A 23,293-nucleotide genomic window follows, 5' to 3' on the forward strand; every position below is an offset into this window, starting at 1 on the left:
GGATTAGGGTTTGATGATAGACCATACCCTAAGTCACTTGAGAGTCTCGAGCAGATGATGGATTATATATATACCATAACCGATGGCGGTAAAGGTTCCATAAGAGAGTTTAAACAATAATCGGATATTGGCTCCCACCGGCTGGAAACTTAACCTATTGATTGAGTTAAATCAATCCTTAGTTAATTAATCTATGTGTTAATATAGGTAATTAATAAGTGATGAAGGCAAATTTCCTAATAAATTTTAATTGTTGTTGTAAGTTTAATTTGCGTACTATCAAATAAATTTGATAAAAGTATGACTCACTCAACTGTATAGTTTGAGTAAGGTCATATCTATAGGAACTGTCATTTAGAGATGTTTTTGATAATTGAGTTTTTATTTATTGTTATAATAATAATACTAAAGATAGTAAGTATAAGAATAAATAAGTAGTCGCAAGTAGATGTAACAATAGGTCAATAAGAGAAATAGAGAAGAGAGAATATCAAATATTGTATGTATATATATTATAAATATTATATGTATATATATATATATATATTCGAGGTAATAGATGATTTAGTCAAAAACGTTGGAGGTGTTCGACCAAATGCCCAAGAGGGGTTCGAAATAAGAGAGTTATATAGTTTATTTAGTTTTCATAATCTTTTATGTATTTTATATAGGTTTTATAGATAATAATGGGTTAGAAGAGGCAGTTCTGTCGAACGCCTCTTGGGTGTTCGACAGAATGCCCGATAGAAGTCGAGATAGGATTGTTGTATATTTTTTATAAAGTCAATAATAGGTAACTTATATAAATCAAAAAAATATTCATCGAACATGTGAGGAGTTCGATTAAATGCCCAATAGAAGTCGCGGTGCAAAATTTCAAGAAAAAATTGATCTCTATCTAGATTTAACTGATGATGATACATCCGGAGTGTATAATTCAACATTAGAGACTCATAAACGTACCTGAATCACCCTGATTTGATGACGAGAGTGGCAGCGCCGATCCTGTCGTCCAGCTTTGGTTTCGGAGTTCCCTTGTTCTTCTCCTCGGTCTGGGTGCAAATCCAGGGACACTCTGACTTCTCACAGTGCTGCTCGAAGCTTCTCGAGCAGGCAAGAGGTTGTCATGACACTCATGTTGATGTCGATGTCGTTGGACGGGTTGATGCATGACGTCGTCTACGACATCGTCTGGTCGGTACCGAGTTGGTGCTCGGTTACCTAAATAGTGGAGTCGAACGTCGTCAACGTTGTCGTCCGATTGATAAACCCTAACGGGTTTGTAACTACAATGAGACGATGCGTCCTACTTGGTCGTACTTGTAGGCCCCGACTCGATGAAGCGTGCCAAGTTCCAAGCTCCAAAGGGGTCGTCGGGTGACAACGACGGTGGCCTCATGAACCTTGTCACAGGGTCGACGGAGTCTACGGTGTCAAACGAAATCAATCCATAGGGGCTCGCACATAACATAATTTTCTCTCACTGTTCTCTCGCCTATCTCTAGTCCGAGCACGGTGGAGCCAAGTCCACAGTATATTGCAAGACGTAATATAACAGGCAAGTGGAGGATGGCATACCTCATCGGGTGGATGCTCATTGTCGCGGTCTTCGTCGATGGTAGTAACAGGTGCGAGTCGCAGTGGAGAGGAGCTGAAGGGGCATAGGCGTGGCTCGATTGGCGATAGAGCGCAAGAGCGGGTAGGAGGAGTTCGAGACGAGGAGCCAAATCAAATGTGGTGAGGGAGCCACTCGAACAGATGCCTGGAGCTCAACGGGCACGTCCGAATAGGCGGATCGATGCGGCTGGATCGATCGGCGGAATCATAGGCGATGATGCAGTCGCCAGTAGCAGATGGATTACGTCCAGCGATAGTTGGGCAGCAGCCCGACGGTCAGGATTCCCCCTAATGGGGCACTCAACCGAAGAACAAACACAGCCAAGCGTCGCTACAATCCCGGCATGCAATACGGGCAGTTAACTGGAATGGGGCCATTGGGTGGCGCCAGCAAACAGATGGATTACATCCAGCGGCGGCCGAAAGGACCGCGATCTTGATTTGGCGTGAGACCGACTGTGATCCTATCGAGAAAGCAACGACCGATTGGAGGACGATGTGACCAATTCAGTCGAATTCCACCACCTCCCCCGACTCAGGCAATCGCGCAAGGCGAGTAAGTGCCTGAGAAATTCTGTCGAGCTGAGGCGCAAGTGCAGTAGCAGCTCCCGAGTGAAGGGAATTACGAGTTCTCACCCATTGACTGTGTTTGGTTGATCAAGCGACCTTGGTACAAGGCGACCCCCGTGCGATGGGGAACACAAGATCTCCACTTGTGGTCATAATCGGGCAAACGGGTGGGGTTGGTGCAACAATGATTCCCGTAGATAGGTGAATGGAAAATTCACCCAATTCCAGGTCGATCGGCCAACGCAGGAAAGGAAGAGAGGGTCGAGCGGTCTGATGGAATCTGGCGAGAGCAGAACCACCTGCTGCACAATTTTCCACCCCCTCCTCACTCTTCTTCTTGACGTCGATTCTCCTTCTTCAATATGTTTTCCTCTTCCCTTTTCTTCACATCTCCTTCCATGTTCTTTATGAGACCAAGCACGCACAAACAACTTCCAATCAATAATACTTGTTCTGAGTTCTTAGGGCACCATCCCTTCACTTAAAAGGGAAACTGAGATGGGCCCTAAAAGAGGACCATAAGTAGGGTGGGGAATAGTCCATTAAGGGGCTTATATAATGGGCCCCCATTACAACCACATAAAAAACAAATAAAAACATAAAAAGGGGTAGGGGAGGGGCCCAAAATAACTAATGACCCCTTAAAAAATAGAATTAAAAACACACATGTAAAGGACGAACAAAATGACAGACACTTCACGACTCGACAAAAATGACTAGACGAGATAAAAAAAAAACATGAATGCGACTAACGACGAAGGCGAAAGAAACCAAAACGTGATAAAAGATATGAGCAATGTGGAGCCTTGGCGTGATGGTGGGGCGGAATGCTAACCGGTGGGCAGTCGGGGACGAGAAGGACAGTGATGATGACATCTCCGAGGGAGCAAGTTGGTGTGCTCCATCACAGGTCTCCCCCCCTTTTGGATCTTAGATAGAAGATGAGGGAATTGGGGGCCTTCGGGCCCCTTGTGACTTGGAAGGGACCTCCAAGGCTATCCGATGGAGGGAGACAGCCTTGGGGGTCCTCCCGGGCCATTGGATTGCCCAACAGTCCCCCCTTGCCAGCCGAAATGGTCTCGGGGCGGCAGCGTCGATGGCCAGGGGCGAGGGTGGGTAGAAATTCCCATGTTTTTTAGATTGCCTTCATATGGGTCCAACGGTTGCAATTAAATTGCAGCCATGGACCCAGATTAGTTTGGTGTACCCTCGCCCGCCACATCAGCATCTCCTTCCTTCTGATTCATCCGCTTAGTGTCCCGCAACGCTCGTTAGTGCCCACCAACCAATCAAAGGACCTGAAAAAGAAAATAAAAATAGATTAAATAAGATGACCAGATCTCACCGTCTGATCTTTTTAAAGAAGATCAGATGGATAAAACCATATCCGCCTCTTAAAATAAGCCCAAAAAGACATGGGCTTTGGGTCGGGTTGGCTCGAAGCATGGTCCCAATTATCTTCTTGTTTTCTTTAGATCGTGGCCTGTTGGGCCGCATCAATCTCTTGCTTTTGACCTGACCCGATGTGATTGAGATATACTATGGGATTCTATATCCCATACTGGGAAATTTAGAAGGTATAAATATTTTTACATATATCCTTTAGTGAAGCAAAACAACTTACCTCTTGAGTGTGTGACTTCGTCTTCATTGTGGGCCTCTCTGTGGGCACACCTTATGTGACCGACTGGGCTTGCCTGCAAGGCGCTCTCCCTTGCCGTTTGCGGGCGGGCTTGAGCGCTCGCGCTTGCTTGCCTATGGATGGCTTGGGCGCTGATGTGCCTGGTCGGCCCTAGCTGGCCCAACAAATCCATTTTTTTAGTTGTTCCCTTTTATATTTTCGCTCTTCCTTGTAACATAGATAACGTACTGAATAGAACATTAGAAATTCACAATGTCTTAAAACTATTTCATTAATAAATTCTTAAATATGTTAAACATGTAGAAAATGATATTAAAATGCATTTTTTATCACTTACTCTATTTAGCGCATGAAATGCAAAATTCTTATAAAATTGAAGGCAATACACATGAAATGATCTCAGAATGACTTTTGAAATGTATTCGATTACATGCCTGATAACATGATAAATGCATGTATATTCCATATATCTTAGATTTTTTGGTATTATTAATTTATGATTTATCATGTTATCACTTCAAATAACTAAATATTTATGCACTAGCTATAAATTTTATTTTTTGCACATTATGGCTATTTTTGAATATACTCCTTGACTTCTTTGAAGTCAAGCAATTGTAGTACTGATGATTATTATATAGTTTCACAGATGCAGAATTTTACAGGAATGAGAAGATGGTAACTCTTAAAGAGTTGGAGAATTTTTGGGAGCTTAGTGATTCTACATAAGGGCTTGAAAGGATCAAGTGGAGTTGATCCTCAAAAGAGAAATTGGAGGAAGATGGGCCACTTCCTGACCTGCCCATTGGGCTCTCAAAAGACTTATAAAGAAAGAAACTAAATATTACAAGGGGAAGGTCTCAACCAATGGAGAAAAACAGGAAAAATGGCAAGAAAAGAGAATAGAAAATGCCCAAAGGGGTAATTTAGTGATTCTCCCAATGTATAAATACACTTTTTCTCCCTTATTTCTCTCCATTCTGGACGTGATCCAGCATGTGACTGGCCGCAAGGGCATGGCATATTTCAGAATCTAGGTTTCTCAGCCTGCTTGATGTAAGTTTATTGAAGTTTTCACTCAATCTCAACTCTTTTTTGCATTGAAAAATGTCTGATACTGGAATAATATAAGGATCCAGACTTGATAGGAAGCATTCAGGGCTCGTTCAGCTTGCATTGAGGTTTTAGGAAGTTAGATTTCCATTTTCCCATCATTATCTATCCATTTACCCTTAAAATCCATCATTTTCTCAATCTAAACACTCATTTTCTCTACTTTCTCTCTCTAGACCTTCACCCATATCCCTAGTTACTCCCCCAGAAATTTCATAAAAACTCTTCTTCATTTTTCTCTCTCTATCTCCTTGTTTTGACCTTTTCTCTCTCTGTAATCGAATATTTCTCTCTAGACCTTCATCCATATCCTTAGTTCATCCCCTCGAAATTTCATAACAAATCTCCTCATTTCTATGTCCATATCTTCTCATTTTGACATTTTCTCTCTCTATAAACTCATTTATTTCTCTCTCTCAAATCTCTCCCTATCTCTATCTAGATCCTCAAGCATTCCCCACTTCAAATCCCAAAAAAATGCATTTAAATGTCAATGTGTATCCTTTCAAAACTCGGATTTTCCCCCTCATAGCCGCCACCATGCGGTGTCGTGCGGCGCTTGTGCGGCACACACACCCCTCTGCCCAACGGTCCGCGCGCAGGCAGCGCACACGACCACAGGACACAGGGTAGCCCTGTGCAGGACAGCCAAATTGACTAAGTCATAACCCTATTGGGCTGAACCTTAGTGGGCTGACCCACTAAGGCCAGCCCTATATGGCCCACACCAGGCCGCCGGGCCATCCGTTCGCTACCGCCACCAGCGATCGCTGGATCAGGTAAACTCTCTATTTTTAGCATTTAAAATTATTTTAAAATCAGTAAAAATCAGAAAAAATAAAAAAATATTTTCTGCATTTAAAAAACCTGAAAAAATTAGGAAAATCCAAAAATTAATGTAATCAATTTGAAGTGATTTTAGCACCTAAAAAAATATCTAACTCTCGTTTTTAATATTTCTAGTAGTTTTCGGTGTAAATTAAATTTCTCTAAATTCTAAACATACCTATTTTTTATTTATGTTGTTAATTAAAATTAGAAAAATTAGTGTAAATATTTTTAATGTTTTCTTTGTATTTCTGTTTCAATTTAAATTATAGGAGATCATATAAAATAAGGAAAAATCAAGAAAAATCCCAAAAGTTGTATTTTTCAAATTTAAACTCATTTTCTTCATTCCAAGCTTGAGGAAAATTCTGAAATTAAATGTCTGCCTCTCTGTGGATCAACCCCTTACTTCGCCCATATTAATTGTAGAGTGTTCAGGTGGACATTTTCATAAATATTGATCTTTAAGTCTGAATTAAAGCAATGATATAAAACCCATAAATTTGGACTTAACAATGCCAAATTTTTGGTATATCAATAAGGTTGACCAATGATTGTTATTGGGTCACTAAAGTTATTAGCTAGAATGAAACATTGGCCTAGAGTATCACACACATAAGAGCATAAGGGCATTGCAGATATATTTTACTTTGTAGGATTTTTAAGATTTTGAGAAAAAAATTAAGATAAATATAAATTGGAAAGGGGCACTCATTTCAAGCACCCATGCCATCGAGATTTGAGAGCCCCCCTTTTTCCACTCTACTCTCTTATCCACTCAACCTAGGAGAGTGTCTTCATGGTGAGAAGATCTTCAAGATTTTCAACGAGAGTTGAAGAAGAAGAGGTGGAGATCTTAGCGCCAAGTGATCGCGTGGATACTTCTAGAGGTCAGACACGTGAACGGCCTCAGAACGATCTTAAAGCGGCAAAGTCAAGGGTGGAACAAGTTCCCCACAAGGTACATTTGATGTATTGTTTAAATATCAATTTTGAATTGATTCATACGCTTCCACATCATGGAAACCCATGTTTTCCATGGTTGAACCTAGGCACATAACGCAACAATGAGAGCACATGATTCCATCACGATGACTCGATCATTTGGTAACTTCTTGCTACAGCTAGGCTAATGCAGTTTTGGATTGTATGAATGGGAATTCACAGGCATTGTAAAAGTATGATCATACATTCATAAGATTAATCTGATTACCAATTCAATATAACACTATTTAGTGGTCCATACTTATCAATTTTGTGAACTTTATCCCAAAAAGCACATATTATCCATCCTGAGTGTATCCCTACTAAGATTGCTAGGAGGTCAACAATTTTCATCACATAAATGAGACTAGATATTCTATCTGAAAATTTAGATGTACTTGTGAGGTCATGTTCACCCGCCCAATACCTGAAATTAGACAACAAATATCCAATATACAAATGAAGTTGAGACAATTTAAGATATCAGATATTCGATAGCAAATAGCTGCAATATACCAAATATAAGGAAGAATAGCATAATTGTCAGGATGAGACAGATTCCAGTACTACATATCAGGTTTGATCCCCAGGTATCATAAATCAAACTACACACCAAAAATTGGTATCTATATATCAATATCTGATATTTTGTAATGGTTTGAAATCTGACCCATTTTCCCATGAAAAAAAGGTATAAAATTAAATTTGATATATGATGTGAAATGATTTGTGCAGTACAAAGCATCTGCTGACTAAGTTTATATGGGCTTCGATTTTGATGAACCAAGGCCATTCGGGCTGAGCTGGGCTACTGTAATCAAATTTGGATTTCAACGAAGCTCAAACTATTGATCTTGCTTATTAATTAATTAACTTATTTGACTATAATTAATATATAGCTTAATTTCACATTTAAATGAGTGATCCGATTTGTCAGATATTGGAAAACAAGATAGCTGACATCAATATCTGACACTACGATCCAACCCATAAATTGATTTATACTCCTTTTATTTTTAATTTGAATCTTGTTGGTCTTGTTTGGGGAAAAGTATAATTTTCTCAATCTGAAGATCTTGTAGAACAATATTTAAAATAAAAGGAGTATAAATCAATTGAAATTAGTGAACCATCATTGAAAGATGTTTTATATGATGCAAGAAATTCAACTCAACAGTCTGTCACTATTATAATTTGCTGAATCCATTAGTTAGAAGTGCCATGGCAGATCACCAAAGCAATACTCTTAACGTCTATCAAATACTTATTCTAACGACCATCGTAATACCAAAAATCCTCGTTCTCGAGCGGCCAAGACTTCATAATTTATCCTATTTGATGACACATCATCATAATAATTTTTACCTCTTCTGATTAGCTATTCCTTTTGATAATCTTTCCAATAAATATTATATTTCCAAAAATTCCTCATAATATATCGCTTAAAAAAGTAAAGAGTCTCGACTGCCTCTATAAAAGGACGTTCTTAAGCCAAGTCCATTCCATACATTCTCTGTTTCTAAGTTTCCTCCAATTATAACACTTAAAAAAGGATAGGAGACCTGACTATATCTATAAAATGATGTTCGTCATCACCCTCTTTTTGTCTGTCTAACATTTTGTACTCGGTATCATGCAATTCCAGGTCAATTAATATAACCAATGACGATGACAGTGACCTTATGAACCTCGTCAAAGTGAGGACGGTAACTACGGTCCCAAACGGAACAATTTCGTAGGGGCTCGCACATAACGGACGTACTCGGTCTGTTCCTAGGAAGACACTCCATTCCATACATTCTCCGATTATGGCTTTAATTTTGATAATATTTCTAGGGAAAGTTATATATAAATATTAAAAAATCTTCAAATTATAACACTTCAAAAAAAAGATAAAGAATCCTGGTTGTCCCTGCAAGTTCATTTTATACATTCTAATTATCATTTCCTTTTTATTATCTTTATAAGAAAGACTGTAAGTTTTTTTTTAAAACTGCTCCACTTATAACACTTCAATATAACTTTAAGCCAAGACTATTTCATACATTTTCTGATTATGGTTTTAATTTTGATAATCTTTATTGTAAATAATATATTATTTAGAATAACTTTAAGCCAAGACCATTTCATATATCTTTTGATTGTGGTTTTAATTTTGATAATCTTTCTTCAAAATATTATAATTGTTAATACGACTTTATGCCAAGACCATTTCATGCATTTTCTGATTATGGTTTTAATTTTGATAATATTTGTCAGAAATATTACAATTTTTAATATAACTTTAAGCCAAGAACGTTTCATACATTTTCTGATTATGGTTTTAATTTTGATAATATTTGTCAGAAATATTATAATTTTTAATATAACTTTAAGCCAAGAACGTTTCATACATTTTCTGATTATGGTTTAAATTTAGATAACGTTCTTCGAAATATTATGATTGCTAAATAACTCTAGACCAAGAACATTTCATACGTTTTCTGATCATTGTTTTATTTTTGATAATCTTTCTTCGAAATAATACAATTTTCAATATAACTTTAAGCCAAGACCATTTCATGTAATTCCTGATTTCGGTACTCTTTCTTCGAAATTTTATAATTGCTAATGAAACTGTAATCCAATACCATTAGATAAATTTCCTGACCATGGTTTTAATTTTGTTAATCTTTCTAATTAAGATCATAAGTTTCTTTTTAAATTTCCTCCAATTACGACACTTAAAAAAAAAAAAAAAAAGATAATAGGCCTGGCTGTCCCTATAAAAAGATGTTCTTCATCTTTCTCTCTCAATCGTTGGTGGGAATTTGGAAGGGGAAGAACAAGCCATGGATCTACTCAAGCGGGAGCTGATGAAGAAGAGGCAGAGTTTGCAATCCGATTTCGGAGGCAAGAAGCTGCTCAGGAGATCAGAAATCGAGCAGAAGAAGATCCAGAAGCTCCGCGACGAAGAACAACGCGAAATCCAGGCAAAATCGCTTCAAACCCACCAATCAAACCCTTCAGAGACCAAATCTGCGCCCTCTTCTTCCTCCAATTCTTCCCACGCAAACCCTAATTCCACTTCCTCCCTTCCCCCTTTCCTCTCCTCCAAGAAACCCTCCCACGAAACCCTAACCAGAGAACAACGGATCGACGATCTGGTACTGTCCAAACAAGAGGTGATTCGCCGGCTGAGGATCTTGAAGCAGCCGATCACGCTCTTCGGGGAGGACGACGACGCAAGGCTCGATCGTCTCAAGCTGACGCTCAAATCCGGGGTGCTGGAGATCGACAGCGACATGACGGAAGGGCAGACGAACGATTTCTTGAGGGATATCGATGAACTCCGGAAGCGGCAGAAGGCGGGCTCTGGTGGGTCGTTTCTTCACGATAAATCTCAGCGCAAGGGCGAAGATGATGATGGATTGGACGATGATGAAGATGGAGGGGGTGGCGATGGCGATAAGGGGCTCAGCGGCGATGGTGGGTCTTCTGGGTTGGATGCAGATAAGGATGTGAAGCGGATGAAGGCCAATTTCGCTGATTTGTGTCGGGAAGATAAGATTCTTGTGTTCTTCAAGCGGTTGCTGAATGAATGGAACCAAGAACTGGAGGAAATGACTGAGGTAGAGAAGAGGACCGCGAAGGGGAAGTCCATGGTTGCTACTTTCAAGCAGTGCGCTAGATACATCAATCCTCTGTTCAAGCTCTGCCGGAAGAAGGTGATTATTTTCATTTGTTTAATTTTTTAGTGGGTCTGATAGAGTTATGGATTCACGAGAAGGAAAATGTTTTATCTTAAACGAATGTTATTTTTTGCCGATTAATCCTCGATGGAATGATTCTTTGGTCTTCGATGGAATTTCTACTGCACGATAGATATTAGTGTTAAATTATGATTTTTCTTCATGGGATATTCATTCTGACATATAATTTCCTGGATATTTTATGACTTTGCAGTATTGTACATGTTGCGATGGACATATCTAATTTATGACTTTTGCTAAAATAAATCTAATTTATGATTTTTCTACTCGGGTTTCTAATTATGACAAATAGAATAATCATGGTTATACCATGATCCTTGAATTATGGTATATGTTGTTGGGTAAAGATTATTTCCCACTCTTCCTGTCCAATGAGCTCATCTAGTCCTTTCAAGAAAGTTAAAATAAGCGCATCTAGACGACGATGACTTTCTTCTAGGATTGCATTCATGATTGAGTTAAGTTTGATAATGTAATATTTGAATGCTGGTATAAGATTACTCTCCATATAACTGAGAAATTTATTTAATTGAATCTAGCTCCTCTTTGTTTTCTTTTTCATCATTCTTTGTCTTCTTTTGCTGAGAATCTTCTATATATATATATAATATTATTAGTTCTAAGAGTTTATTATGCATGCTGATATGAGATCACATCAACAGATCAGTGCCAACTTATTCAGTTGTTCACTTGAGTTTCGCCACATACACAATTCTACATTTATTGCTTATCGTCTGATCGAATGGAGGAAATCGATGTATATGATATTCATATAAACTAGTAGAAAACTTGAGCCAAATCTTTTTCTCTTTTATCTTATAGGTTAGTGTTACTCTTACTTGGGCAATTTATTTACTATAGTCCTCCACTTGACCCCTTGATGCCAATTTCAGGCTCTTCCTGCCGACATCCGAGAAGCGCTCCTCGTGGTGGTTAACTGCTGCATGAAAAGAGATTACCTAGCTGCCATGGACCAGTACATCAAGATGGCCATTGGAAATGCCCCATGGCCTATTGGAGTAACCATGGTTGGCATCCACGAGAGATCGGCCCGAGAAAAGATCTACACGAACAGCGTTGCCCACATCATGAACGACGAGACGACGCGAAAGTATCTTCAATCAGTGAAGCGGCTGATGACTCTTTGCCAACGTCGCTACCCGGCCTTGCCGTCGAAGTCCGTCGAGTTTAACAGCTTGGCCAATGGCAGTGATCTTCAAGCTCTTCTGACCGAGGAGAGGTTCAAAGGGAAGTCAGTTTCGGAGGAGAGGCTTAGGCTGATGCCGGCAGTGCCGAAGAGAGATTAGATCTTCTCTCTGTCGGTTTATGCGCTAACTATTTCTACAAGGGTTTTCATATATTGGCAGATGGAGGGTTGGAGATGTGGAGAAAATGGTGCATCTTATGTTGTTTAAGAGAATCAGAAAAAAAAGCTATCTAGTGGTCGGATGGATCTACCCTGATGAAGAAATAATGTAAGTTTACTTTCCTCATCTTGCTTCTTCTCAAGTAAGAAATCCAGTTGTTTAACTTGGATTAGGGTCAATTATTTGTTATTGTGGTATGTTTGACCCAGAGAAAAAAACCGACTGTTGCATCTCCAATCACTCTGTTTGAGGGCAGAGTTTATGCAATTTGTGTTCAAACAATAGGTCGCTTTGGGGTTTATACAATCAATGAATGTATGTGAAGTCATGTAAAGATTCAGATGCATAATTTTTGTGCTGATTAGTATTGATATCTGAGAATTATACTATGATAATTTTGCAAGATGTGCAAAATGGACCACAGAAATTCAAACAAGTTGACTTATGTTTTTCTTGTGATAAAAATCTGAGAGTTCTTGGGCAGAATAATGATCACATGCGTTGTAGTGAGTTGATAATGAAATTTTATCAGATTGATTTGATTGAAAATTGAGATAACATTTTAACAGTTGACAAACATTATTCGGATCATCTTTAGTTAGATAGACGATCTGAATTCTGTTCAGGTTAATGTCTTAAAACATTTAGTAAGGCAATTCTAATACCTGGAATCTAGTGATTTTGATTATTAAAACGTTTAGGTTATTCATCTGCACTTTATATATTCATATGAAGTTTGCTGCTCATTTAACACGATAACTTGAAGAGACCTGCAATCCACAAAAAAAAAAAAATTAGATGAGGATGAGGACTTAAAATGTTCATAGGTGTTGTCCAAACCAATTATTACTGATGATTATTAATGGATATTTAACCTTCAAAACAAGCGGAATCTAACCATTATTTATCTAATATTCCTTATATTATTAGGCGTTATCAAACAAAAGAGTAACATGGTGATTATTTCTTTAGTAACTATTGCCCCCTCCCAAAGGCAACGCACCGACAGTGAAAAGGTGGTATTATTTTAATAAATAAATCATTCAAACAAAATATTTTAAAAAATAGAAAATAATGAACTTGGTTGCGGTTATGGGTGTTGTTTATTGTTTTTAATAGAGTGCGCGCTTTTTTAATTTATTGTTTTTGAGGGGGAAATGGTGGCCTCTAAAATAGTAAATTGACGTGCAAAAATAACATGCTTTCCATGGTAGGTCCATGTCACCAGCTAGACAGTTGGACATAAACCATCGTATTAAGTGGAGAGAGAGGGAGAGAGAGAGTGAGAGAAAAGGAGATAAATGTAGACACATGGAAGAGAAAGAGAGAGAAATAGATGTCTATACAGAGAGATATGTATAGAGAGATGGATAAAAAGAGATAAAGGTAGAAGTATGGAAGGGGAAGATATATATATATATTTAAGGTTGAGACTAGAGATAGGAAAGGGGAAGAGAGAGAAATAGATGATGGTTGAGACTAGGGATGGGAAAGGGGGACAGAGTGAGATTAAGGTTGAGACTAGAGATAGAAAAAGGGGATGAGAGATAGAGATAAGGTTGAGACTAGAGATAGAACAGGGGAAGAGAGAGAGAGAGATTTAAGGTAGAGACTAGAGATAGAAAAGGGGATGAGAGAGATTTAGATTAAGGTTGAATCTAGAGATAGAACAGGGGAAGAGAGAGAGAGAGATTTAAGGTAGAGACTAGAGATAGAAAAGGGGATGAGAGAGATTTAGATTAAGGTTGAATCTAGAGATAGAAAAGGGGAAGAGAGAGAGAGAGATAAGGGTTGAGACTAGGGATAGGAAAGGAGAAGGGAGAGAGATTAAAGTTGAGACTAGAGATAAAGGGGAAGAGAGAGATTAAGGTTGAATCTAGAGATAGAAAAAGGGAAGAGAGATATTAGGGTTGAGACTAGAGATAGGAAAGCGGAAGAGAGAGATTGGGGTTGAGACTAGGGATAGAAAAAGACGAAGAGAGAGAAAGACATCAGGGTTGAGACTAGGGATAGGAAAGGGGGGGAGAGAGAGATCAAGGTTGAGACTATAGATAGAAAAAGGGGAAAAGAGAGAGAGATTAAGGTTGAGACTAGGGATAGAAAAATGGGAAGAGAGAGAGATAAGGTTGAGACTAGAGATAAAGGGGAAGAGAGAGATAAAGGTTGAATCTAGAGATAGAAAAAGGAAGGAGAGATATTTAGAATAAGGTTGAGTCTAGAGATAGAAAATGGGAGGAGAGAGATTAGGGTTGAGACTATGGATAGGAAAGGGGAAGAGAGAGAGAGATATTAGGGTTGAGACTAGAGATAGAAAAGGGGAAGAGAGAGAGAGATTTAAATTAAGGTGGCGACTAGAGATGGGAAAAGGGAAGAGAGAGAGAGATTTAGATTAAGGTTGAGACGAGATAGAAAAGGGGTAGAGAGAGAATTAAATTAAGGCGGAGACTAGATGTAAGAAACGGGAAGAGAGAGAGAGATCAAGGTTGAGACTAGAGATAGGAAAAGGGAAGAGAGAGATAAAGTTGAGACTAGAGATAGAAAAAGAGAAGAGAGAGAGAGATCACGGTGGAGACTAGAGATAGGAAAATGGATGAGAGAGAGATCAAGGTTGAGACTAGAGATAAGAAAAGGAAAGAGAGAGAGAGAGAGATCAAGGTTGAGAGTAGAGATAGGAAAGAGGTAAGAGAGAGACGCTAGAGTGTATTAGTCATGAGAGAGGGATAGAGAGAGAAGATAGGAATCAGTCATGAGAGAGAGAGGGTAGAGGGTGTTAGTCATGAGAGAGAGAGAGGGTAGAGAGAGAAGGTAGTGGGTACCAGTCATGAGAGAGAGAGGGTAGAGAGAGAAGGTAGATGGCGTCAGTCATGAGAGAGAGAAGGTAGAGAGAGAAGGTATATGGCGTCAGTCATGAGAGAGAGAGGGTAGAGAGAGAAGGTAGATGGCGTCAGTCATGAGAGAGAGAGGGTAGAGAGAGAAGGTAGATGGCGTCAGTCATGAGAGAGAGAGGGTAGAGAGAGAAGGTAGATGGCGTCAGTCATGAGAGAGAGAGGGTAGAGAGAGAAGGTAGATGGCGTCAGTCATGAGAGAGAGAGAGGGTAGAGAGAGAAGGGAGGAGATCAGTCTGAGAGAGTAGTGACAGAGAGAGAAAGAGATAGAAAGAGATGGAGAGAGAAAAAATAGGATAGGGAGTGGGGAATAAGAGAGAGAAATACCTCAAAAATCTCGTTTCATGTCTCAATTTCCACAATAATATTCCCAGGACAACCAAATTTACAGAATAACCACATACCGACAAAATTTACACCACCGCCCCTCAGCGCAGGTTATTTACGTCTTTTCCCAGATGGAAAATGGCGGGGCCCGGGCGCCAAGTAATTTATTAAATGCGGTCAGTTTTTCAGTCTGGCGTCCATGACCAGATCTAACTGCGGAGGAGGTAGAAGAGTAGCGAGATCTTCCCGCGAAGATCTTCGATCTGAGAGTGGGAGAGAGTAGTTCGCGCGACGATGAGGGAGATCATCAGCATTCACATTGGTCAGGCCGGGATCCAGGTCGGGAATTCGTGCTGGGAACTATACTGTCTCGAGCATGGCATCCAGCCCGACGGGCTCATGCCGAGGTTTGATTTCTTGCCGTTTCCTGTAATTTTGATTCTTGGAATGAGCTTAGGATGGAAACTCACTGGATTTTGCGCGAAATGCGGCTGATTTTTTGTGGATCTGGATCTTGCTGGACTGAATTTTCTGTGTTTTCTTTGGATTTGAAGACTCAATGAAGTGATTATTTACGTGTCGAGGCCTGATCTCTTGCTGTTTCCTGTGTCTTTGATGCTTGGAATGAGCTTCGGTTGTGAATTCACTGGATTTTGAGCGAAATGCGGCTGATTTTTGGTGGATCTACATCTCGCTGGCTTGAATTTTTCGTGTTTTCTTTTGTATTTAGTGTTTTTATTTGGATTCGAAGACTCAATGCGGTGATTTTTTATACTTTTGTTCTTACGTGGCGAGGCTTGATTTCTTGCTGTTTCCTGTGTTTTTGATAATTGGAATGAGCTTCGGTTGTGAATTCACTGGATTTTGAGGAAAATGCGGCTGATTTTTGGTGGATCTAGATCTCGCTGGCTTGAATTTTCCGTGTTTTCTTTTGTTTTTAGTGTTTTTCTTTGGATTCGAAGACTCAGTGCGATGATTTTTTTTACGTGCCGAGGCTTGATTTCTTGCTGTTTCCTGTAATTTTGATACTTGGAATGAGCTTCAGTTGTAAATTCACTGAATTTTGTTCGAGATTTTTCTGATTTTTGGTGGATGTAGATCTTGCTGTCTTGTATTTTCCGTGTTTTCGTTTGTTTTGAGTGTTTTTTCTTTGGATTGGAAGACTGAATGCGGTGGTATTATACGTGCCGAGGTTTGCTTTCTCGCCGTTTTTCATGTTTTGGATATTTGGAATGAGCTTAGGTTGGAAATTCACTGCATTCTGTGCGGAATGGAGGTGATTTCCGGTGGATGTAGAACTTGCTGGCTTGTTTTTTCCATGTTTTCCTTTTTTTTCAGCTTTGTTTCTTTGGACTGGAAGACATAATTTGGTTGTAATTTACGCGCCGAGGTTTGATTTCTCGCTGTTTCCTGCGTTTTTGATATTTGGAATGAGCTTCGGTTATTATGTGCTAAATAGAGCTGATTTTCCGTCTTCTTTCGCTTGTGGTGGATGTAGATCATGCTGGCGTTTATTTTCCATGTTTTCGTTTGGTTTTAGCGTTTTCCGTGTTTTCTTTGGATTGGAAGGCTGAACGCAGTGGTAATCTACATGTCGTGGTTTGATTTCTCGCCGTTTCCTCTATTTTTGTTAATTGGAATGAACTTCTGTTTTGTGCGTCTTTATAACTTTATGGCATTTCGTGCGAAATTCACTGTATTCTGAGTGTCCATATCAGAAAGAAACCTTTTTTTATTTTCCGTGGTTGAGATTCCGTTGTCGTTGCATTTGATCTCAGTAATCGATCTAATTCTTTCATGGAATTGTTACTCACCCGCACTGATGTAGCTCGGACTCCATGAGTTCTAAAGCGATCCGTGCATTTTTAGCGTGTTAATTTCGGTTTTAATTTTTCTGAGTAAGCAATGACAATTGCATCATTTTTAATTATTGGAGCCGGGTACTCTGCACCAAAACTTTTTGCTGAAAAAATCCCACTTTATTCCCTGTATTTGATCTTAGTAACTGATCTACATCTTTCATCAAATTGTAGCTCATCTCAGGAGGATCGGTAATCTTGAGTGATCTTCCTCTCATTATTAAAAAAATGGAATTGTGACTCATTCACACTGATGTAGCTTGGATTTAATGAGTTCTTAAGCAATTTAAGCATTCTTTAGCATGGTATGTTCAGTTTTCTTTTTCAGAGTAAGAACTGACTGTTACAACATTTTTAATTATTTGCAGCGATACGTCAATTGGTGTTGCACATGATGCTTTCAACACGTTCTTCAGCGAGACTGGTGCCGGAAAGCATGTTCCACGGGCACTTTTTGTGGACTTGGAGCCTACAGTCATCGATGAGGTTAGAACAGGGGCTTACCGTCAGCTCTTCCATCCCGAGCAGCTGATCTCGGGCAAGGAGGATGCTGCCAATAATTTTGCTCGGGGACACTATACAGGTTAGTTTCGTTCGTTTGATCCCCGTCAAATGATCCAAATCCTAGATATTATACTTGTTTAATGCATTCCTTCATTAATATATTTTAATGAACTCCCTAATTTGTTATTATTTTGCTCAATTCTTTTTGAAATAGGGAAGAAAATGATAGATCTATCCAAATCTCCCGAATTTGGATTGATCTATCATTTTCTTCCCATTTTGGAAATCCTTTTTGAATATATTCCTTGGTTTATTATTCATTTGGTCGAATATTTTTGCAGTTGGGAAGGAAATTATAGATCTATCCATATCTCTGGAATCTAATTAGGGGAAAATCCATGTTGTAAATACCTATTAAATGCGTTCTGCATTTCGTTATTCTTTTGCTTAAATATTTTTGCTGCCCGCAAGGAAATTATAGATCTATCATATCTCCTGGATCTAATTACGGGAAAATCCATGTTGTAAATACCCTTTAAATGCATTCCGCGTATTGTTATTCTTTTGCTTGAATCTTTTTGCTGCTGGCAAGGAACTTATAGATTTATCCGAATCCCTTATATCTAATTCCGGTTGAACCCACTTTGAGAATCCCAGTTAATGGGTTATGTAACTTATTATTTTTGTCCCAAAATATTTTGCAGTTGGGAAGGAAATTATAGATCTATGCCTTGATCGGATCAGAAAGCTAGCGGACAACTGCACTGGTTTGCAAGGTTTTCTAGTGTTCAATGCAGTTGGTGGTGGCACTGGATCTGGATTGGGTTCTCTGCTTTTGGAGCGCCTCTCTGTTGATTATGGAAAAAAATCCAAGCTTGGATTCACCATCTACCCTTCTCCTCAGGTAATTGTCGACACAGTGCTGGAATACTCAGATGATTTATTTTCTCTAATCTCGTAAAATGGATATTATCACTCCAAATCACATGTTATATATATTTGTTCAGGAAAGCCTGATTTTATCATAATTTCATGTATATAGTTCAAAATGTAATCCATATAACTTTCGAATATCTATTTCAATTTCAACTTGAGCATCCTATAAAGAATAGGTTCATCAAATATCATATTTTTTGCTGAATTGGTTCAACTTCTTCTTTATAAGATGATCAGTGTGAGATTAAAAAATGTGCATGATTACCATCGGTACCTTTTTTTGGAGAGAAAAAATGAATTATTTCATAGATACCTTTATCTAGGCCTCTATCGAAGAGGAATTTTTTCAAGAACGAATTTAAAAATACGATATCTGGAGGAATGGATCGATATATTTGAGCAGTGCCGTTAAAGGCGGTGACTGTACATCTTTTCGGGTGTATCTCCTGTACGGATCGGCTCTTTTATCTCAATTGGCCCTTCCGTACTCTCCTGTCTCCTCCCTCTTCCCACATTCTGCTGAATTAGCCAACGACAGTTACATCTTTGCTACTCCCTTGGGGGGGAGGGACTGTATGTATTTATAGGAGTCAAGGATTGTATCATATAATTGTTTTGAATCAAATAGAAACCACATGGTATGAATTAATGAAGAAAAAATCTTATTTTATCTTCAATGCATTGTAGTTTCTTTAGATTATCCTTTCAATATAGTTATTCATGCCTAGTAAGGCGCACATTTAAGTACTCTATTATTTATAGGATGTTCAAGGTGAAATGATAAATCGTGTTAAAATTATGAAAGATTGTTTCCAGAATTTTTAGAAATTTTCAGCTGATTTTTAACCTTCAATTCTTTGCTCTTATTTTCAGGTTTCCACGGCAGTCGTAGAACCGTATAATAGTGTCCTCTCCACCCATTCTCTTCTAGAACACACCGATGTGGCTGTTCTCCTAGACAACGAAGCCATCTACGAAATCTGCCGAAAATCTCTTGATATCGAGAGGCCCTCGTACACCAATCTAAACCGACTGATCTCCCAGGTCATATCCTCGTTGACCACATCTCTGAGATTTGACGGGGCCATCAATGTGGACGTCACCGAGTTCCAGACAAACCTCGTGCCGTACCCTCGGATCCACTTCATGCTTTCCTCCTTCGCGCCTGTGATCTCAGCAGAGAAAGCGTACCATGAGCAGCTCTCTGTGTCTGAGATCACCAACTCGGTCTTCGAGGCCAGCAGCATGATGGCGAAGTGCGACCCCCGCCATGGAAAGTACATGGCTTGCTGCTTGATGTACCGCGGAGACGTGGTGCCCAAGGATGTTAATGCTGCAGTTGCTACCATCAAAACCAAGCGCACTGTGCAGTTCGTGGATTGGTAATTTCCCTTCTCTTCTCAGTCTTCAGTCTTATCTCATGTTTGCCGTCACTGAGGATGATGATTAGAGGACGATGATTGGTCATCATTGTCCCTATCATTTGTTCTCGCCAGGATAGCAAACCATGATGAGATTATTATCGTCATCGTCTCTCGTTTGGAGGTTGGATGATGATGGCAATTTGGCCTCATCATAAGATGATGCGTTCGTCAGCATCATTCAACCTGTGAAGGATGACGGTAGCTGGTTTTGGATTGCGGTGATGATTTTCAAAATCGTCCGCTAATGCTAGTCTTAACTCTTCGTTAATTAAATAATTACCTCCCCTGACTCTTCGTTGACATGGTGGTGATAGTAAGAGAACGAGGAAATTTAACGACCAACAAATTTACTTCTTTATTTTGGGTTGATCGCCGATTCCAGGTTGTCTTCCCCTTTTTCTTTCATTTTTTATTCTTTATTTACTTTGCATGCAGGCCCCTCAGTTCTAAAACACCATCATCGTGGTGATGGAGAATTGGGGGGGTCTGCATTTACACTTTATAGGAAGCCAAGCTTATCATAGATTGGCGTGTTTTCCTTCCTCTCAGTCATCCATCTTTCCTTTTCATTAATTAAGGGCACGTCACTCTCAATTCCTCGTCAACGCCCGCATCATCTGCATTGTAATGAGGATGATGATGGTGATGAAGAAACATAGGGGTCTGCATGCATAATTTTATTCATTGGTAATTCCCACTCTCATCTCGGTCATCAGTTTAGCTCTTCATTATCTGTACATTCAGACCCCTCCATCTGTGTCACCAGCAGCATCAACATGATGATTCTGAAGAGAGTGAGAAATCGTTGAATCCTCAAACATTGGCCTTCATTAACATTTCATGTAGATTGCGCCATTCTTTATCACTGTCATCATCATCATCATCATAATCATTATGCTGATGAAGATTGATCATCGAGAAGCATGAGGAAGCTACCCATCAAACTACTTAAACCCACTATGCAGATAGGCTTTGGCATCCAGGAATGATGATGACAATGACTAACCTCATCTCGTCATACGAATCATAAACATCTTGTTTTCGTCTTATCATCCCCTCATCGTTGTCTTGTCATCATCTCATCGTCATCTCTTCATTCGTCTTGTGTCAGCCTAGTTCCACATTAATTTTGTAACTCTTGGTCCATTTTTTTTTAAAAAGGGTGTGGAAATACATAGAACCCTTGAATGGAAATGGTAAGCCCATGATGTAAGGATCTACAGAGATAAATCTACTTAAACAGACTGGTGCGCTCATTACGTCCCAGTAAACCTGCATAAGTATCACATATCTCTCTAATGAGATAACACCTTTTCATCGCATACACTAATTTCCCTATAGGCCTCCTCAGTTTGTTAATCTTGAAAAGAAAATAGTCGAAGACTACGATGATGATGAAAAATTAGTCGTCGTCCTTCGACCGTCCAATGGAGACCCCCTTTTTTCATCATTGACTTATAGTCACCATCACCATCACCACCATGATCATCATTGACATGGTTGATGTCATTGTGGAACAGGTGCCCCACTGGATTCAAGTGTGGTATAAACTACCAGCCTCCGACGGCGGTGCCGGGAGGGGACCTGGCGAAGGTGCTGCGTGCGGTGTGCATGATCAGCAACAACACGGCGGTGGCCGAGGTGTTCTCACGGATCGACCACAAGTTTGATCTGATGTACTCGAAGAGGGCCTTCGTGCACTGGTACGTGGGCGAGGGCATGGAGGAGGGGGAGTTCTCTGAGGCCAGAGAGGATTTGGCCGCCCTCGAGAAGGACTACGAGGAGGTTGGCGCCGAGGGCGGAGACGACGACGGAGATGAGTATGACGAAGCCTGAGGTTAGTGCCCTTCCCCTCAGCCTTCGTTGCATGTGCTTCTTGTTTGGTGACCTCTCTTATCTCCAGTGTTTAGTTTGTTTTTTTTTGCTCCAAGTTGACAATTTGCATCTCTGCTGCTGATTTGGCTTTTTTTTTTGTATGTTCTTGCTTCCTTAGCCTGTCTAATGCCCATAAGTTAGCATATAAGTTTTAGGGTTACATTTTGCACACATTAGCTATTGCACATAGAGCACGACAAGTGTGTATGGCTCAGAGCTTGAATTTATCCTATGGATTTTATTCTAATTGGGAATATAAAATGTCATAATTTAGACCCTAGTTCTTACCAACATGGGTAGCCATCTGATAGGATCCTAGGGGTAGTTTAGTCATGTTAGCCCACAGGGGCATTTCAGTCAGTTAGTGATTTATGTATTTCCTTTAAATAGGGATCTCCTCCCTTTAGGAGGGCAGCCAAGAAGAAGAAAGAAGTGTTCTTGTCTCCCCTCTCCTCCTCTAGGTCTGGTCTCCTTCTCTCCCTCTGCTATCCCCGTCCCTCGTGATCGTCTCTTCCTCACCGCGTCTTCAGGTGGCTCGTCCTCCGCCGATCCTTACCCCCTCTGCTCGGCCTCCTCCCCTACCCTTCCCGTTTCACCTCTCTACCCGGGAATTTCCTACCTCACCTCGTCCTGACCCTCCTTCCGATACGAGCCTAGATCAAGGCCCGTATCACCTTCCTTGTTGTCTTCCCTTTGTCTTTTCTTTTATTATTCCACCTTGACAATGCGATTATTTGCTGCTTCGATGTAATTCTTGGGATTTTTGTTTGTTCCTTGTCTTGCATCTCTAATCTGCAATCTTCTTCGAGTAAGAGAGAATTTAAAATTTCCTTTTTAAAGCCTAAATCATGTCAAAGATCACTGGATTACTTATAGTTTATTATTTTCAATGAGTGAAATTCTCTCCTCTTGTTCGTGATAAGATCTTCTACCCGTATAGGCGGTACGATCCCCAACCCTATTTAGTGGTAGACCCGACTTTTCCCTTCTTCGTGTTTCCTTTAAATAAGGGAGCCTCTCTTTAAGAAACCCATTGTCTCTTCTCCCCTCGACGTGTATTTCCCGTCTATCATCTTCACCGTGTCTTCAGGTGTCTTGTCCCTGGTAGATCCCTACCTCCTCCATTCGGTCTCTTCTCTGATCATTCCGCTTCTCTCCATCCCAGAATCTCCTGCTCGTCTCCTTCTTGACTATTCTCTATAGAATCGAGGCATTTCATTTATTGGAACTCGTAGAATTACATTGAAGGCAACTCACCAAGCATGGTTAGTAACACAAGGTGATCATCAACTTTCATAATTTCATAATGAGCCGATGCAACTCTAATTGAGTCTTAGTCATACTCACAAATAAGCCTATTCTGAATTGAATCTGCATTGTGAAAGATGATAAATGAATAAGAAATAACAAATCAAGAGCAAGAAGCATCAGTATAATGGTACTCTTACATAATTACAAGAGTTTGTGATTTACTCCCCTCGTCTTGGCATTCCATTCTAGTTTCTTCTTGATAACAAAACATGTTTCATCCCTGTGATTTATCACGATACTTTTCTTACTAAGTATGTGAGTTTATAACATTTTAAGTAATGAAAATAAGTACATAACCG

At 39.7% G+C, this 23,293-nt stretch overlaps 2 protein-coding genes across 2 annotated transcripts; both read left to right on the top strand.

Annotated features, from left to right (window-relative positions):
* The first annotated feature begins 9,552 nt into the window (after window positions 1–9,552).
* LOC144711834 (splicing factor Prp18 family protein) lies at window positions 9,553–12,155 on the top strand. The gene is made up of 2 exons (XM_078585924.1): window positions 9,553–10,461; window positions 11,400–12,155. The coding sequence occupies exons 1-2, from the start codon at window positions 9,586–9,588 to the stop codon at window positions 11,811–11,813; spliced, it is 1,290 nt and encodes a 429-aa protein (XP_078442050.1). The 5' UTR covers window positions 9,553–9,585; the 3' UTR covers window positions 11,814–12,155.
* Window positions 12,156–15,273: 3,118 nt separating this feature from the next.
* LOC144711680 (tubulin alpha-6 chain) lies at window positions 15,274–21,784 on the top strand. Its single transcript, XM_078585679.1, has 5 exons — window positions 15,274–15,492; window positions 17,313–17,527; window positions 18,153–18,352; window positions 19,258–19,766; window positions 21,329–21,784. Exons 1-5 carry the CDS (start codon window positions 15,380–15,382, stop codon window positions 21,642–21,644), a joined length of 1,353 nt encoding a protein of 450 aa, XP_078441805.1. The 5' UTR covers window positions 15,274–15,379; the 3' UTR covers window positions 21,645–21,784.
* Window positions 21,785–23,293: the final 1,509 nt, after the last annotated feature.

This window comes from Wolffia australiana, chromosome 14, assembly GCF_029677425.1.
Source record: "Wolffia australiana isolate 7733 chromosome 14, ASM2967742v1".
NCBI classification, from domain to species: Eukaryota; Viridiplantae; Streptophyta; class Magnoliopsida; order Alismatales; family Araceae; genus Wolffia; species Wolffia australiana.

Coding starts and splice junctions, on each gene's coding strand:
- LOC144711834 (XM_078585924.1), top strand. CDS start 9,586: ATGGATCTACTCAAGCGGGAGCTGATGAAGAAGAGGCAGAGTTTGCAA. Junction 10,462..11,399: donor TCAAGCTCTGCCGGAAGAAG/GTGATTATTTTC, acceptor TGCCAATTTCAG/GCTCTTCCTGCCGACATCCG.
- LOC144711680 (XM_078585679.1), top strand. CDS start 15,380: ATGAGGGAGATCATCAGCATTCACATTGGTCAGGCCGGGATCCAGGTC. Junction 18,353..19,257: donor CCATCTACCCTTCTCCTCAG/GTAATTGTCGAC, acceptor TCTTATTTTCAG/GTTTCCACGGCAGTCGTAGA. Junction 19,767..21,328: donor ACTGTGCAGTTCGTGGATTG/GTAATTTCCCTT, acceptor ATTGTGGAACAG/GTGCCCCACTGGATTCAAGT.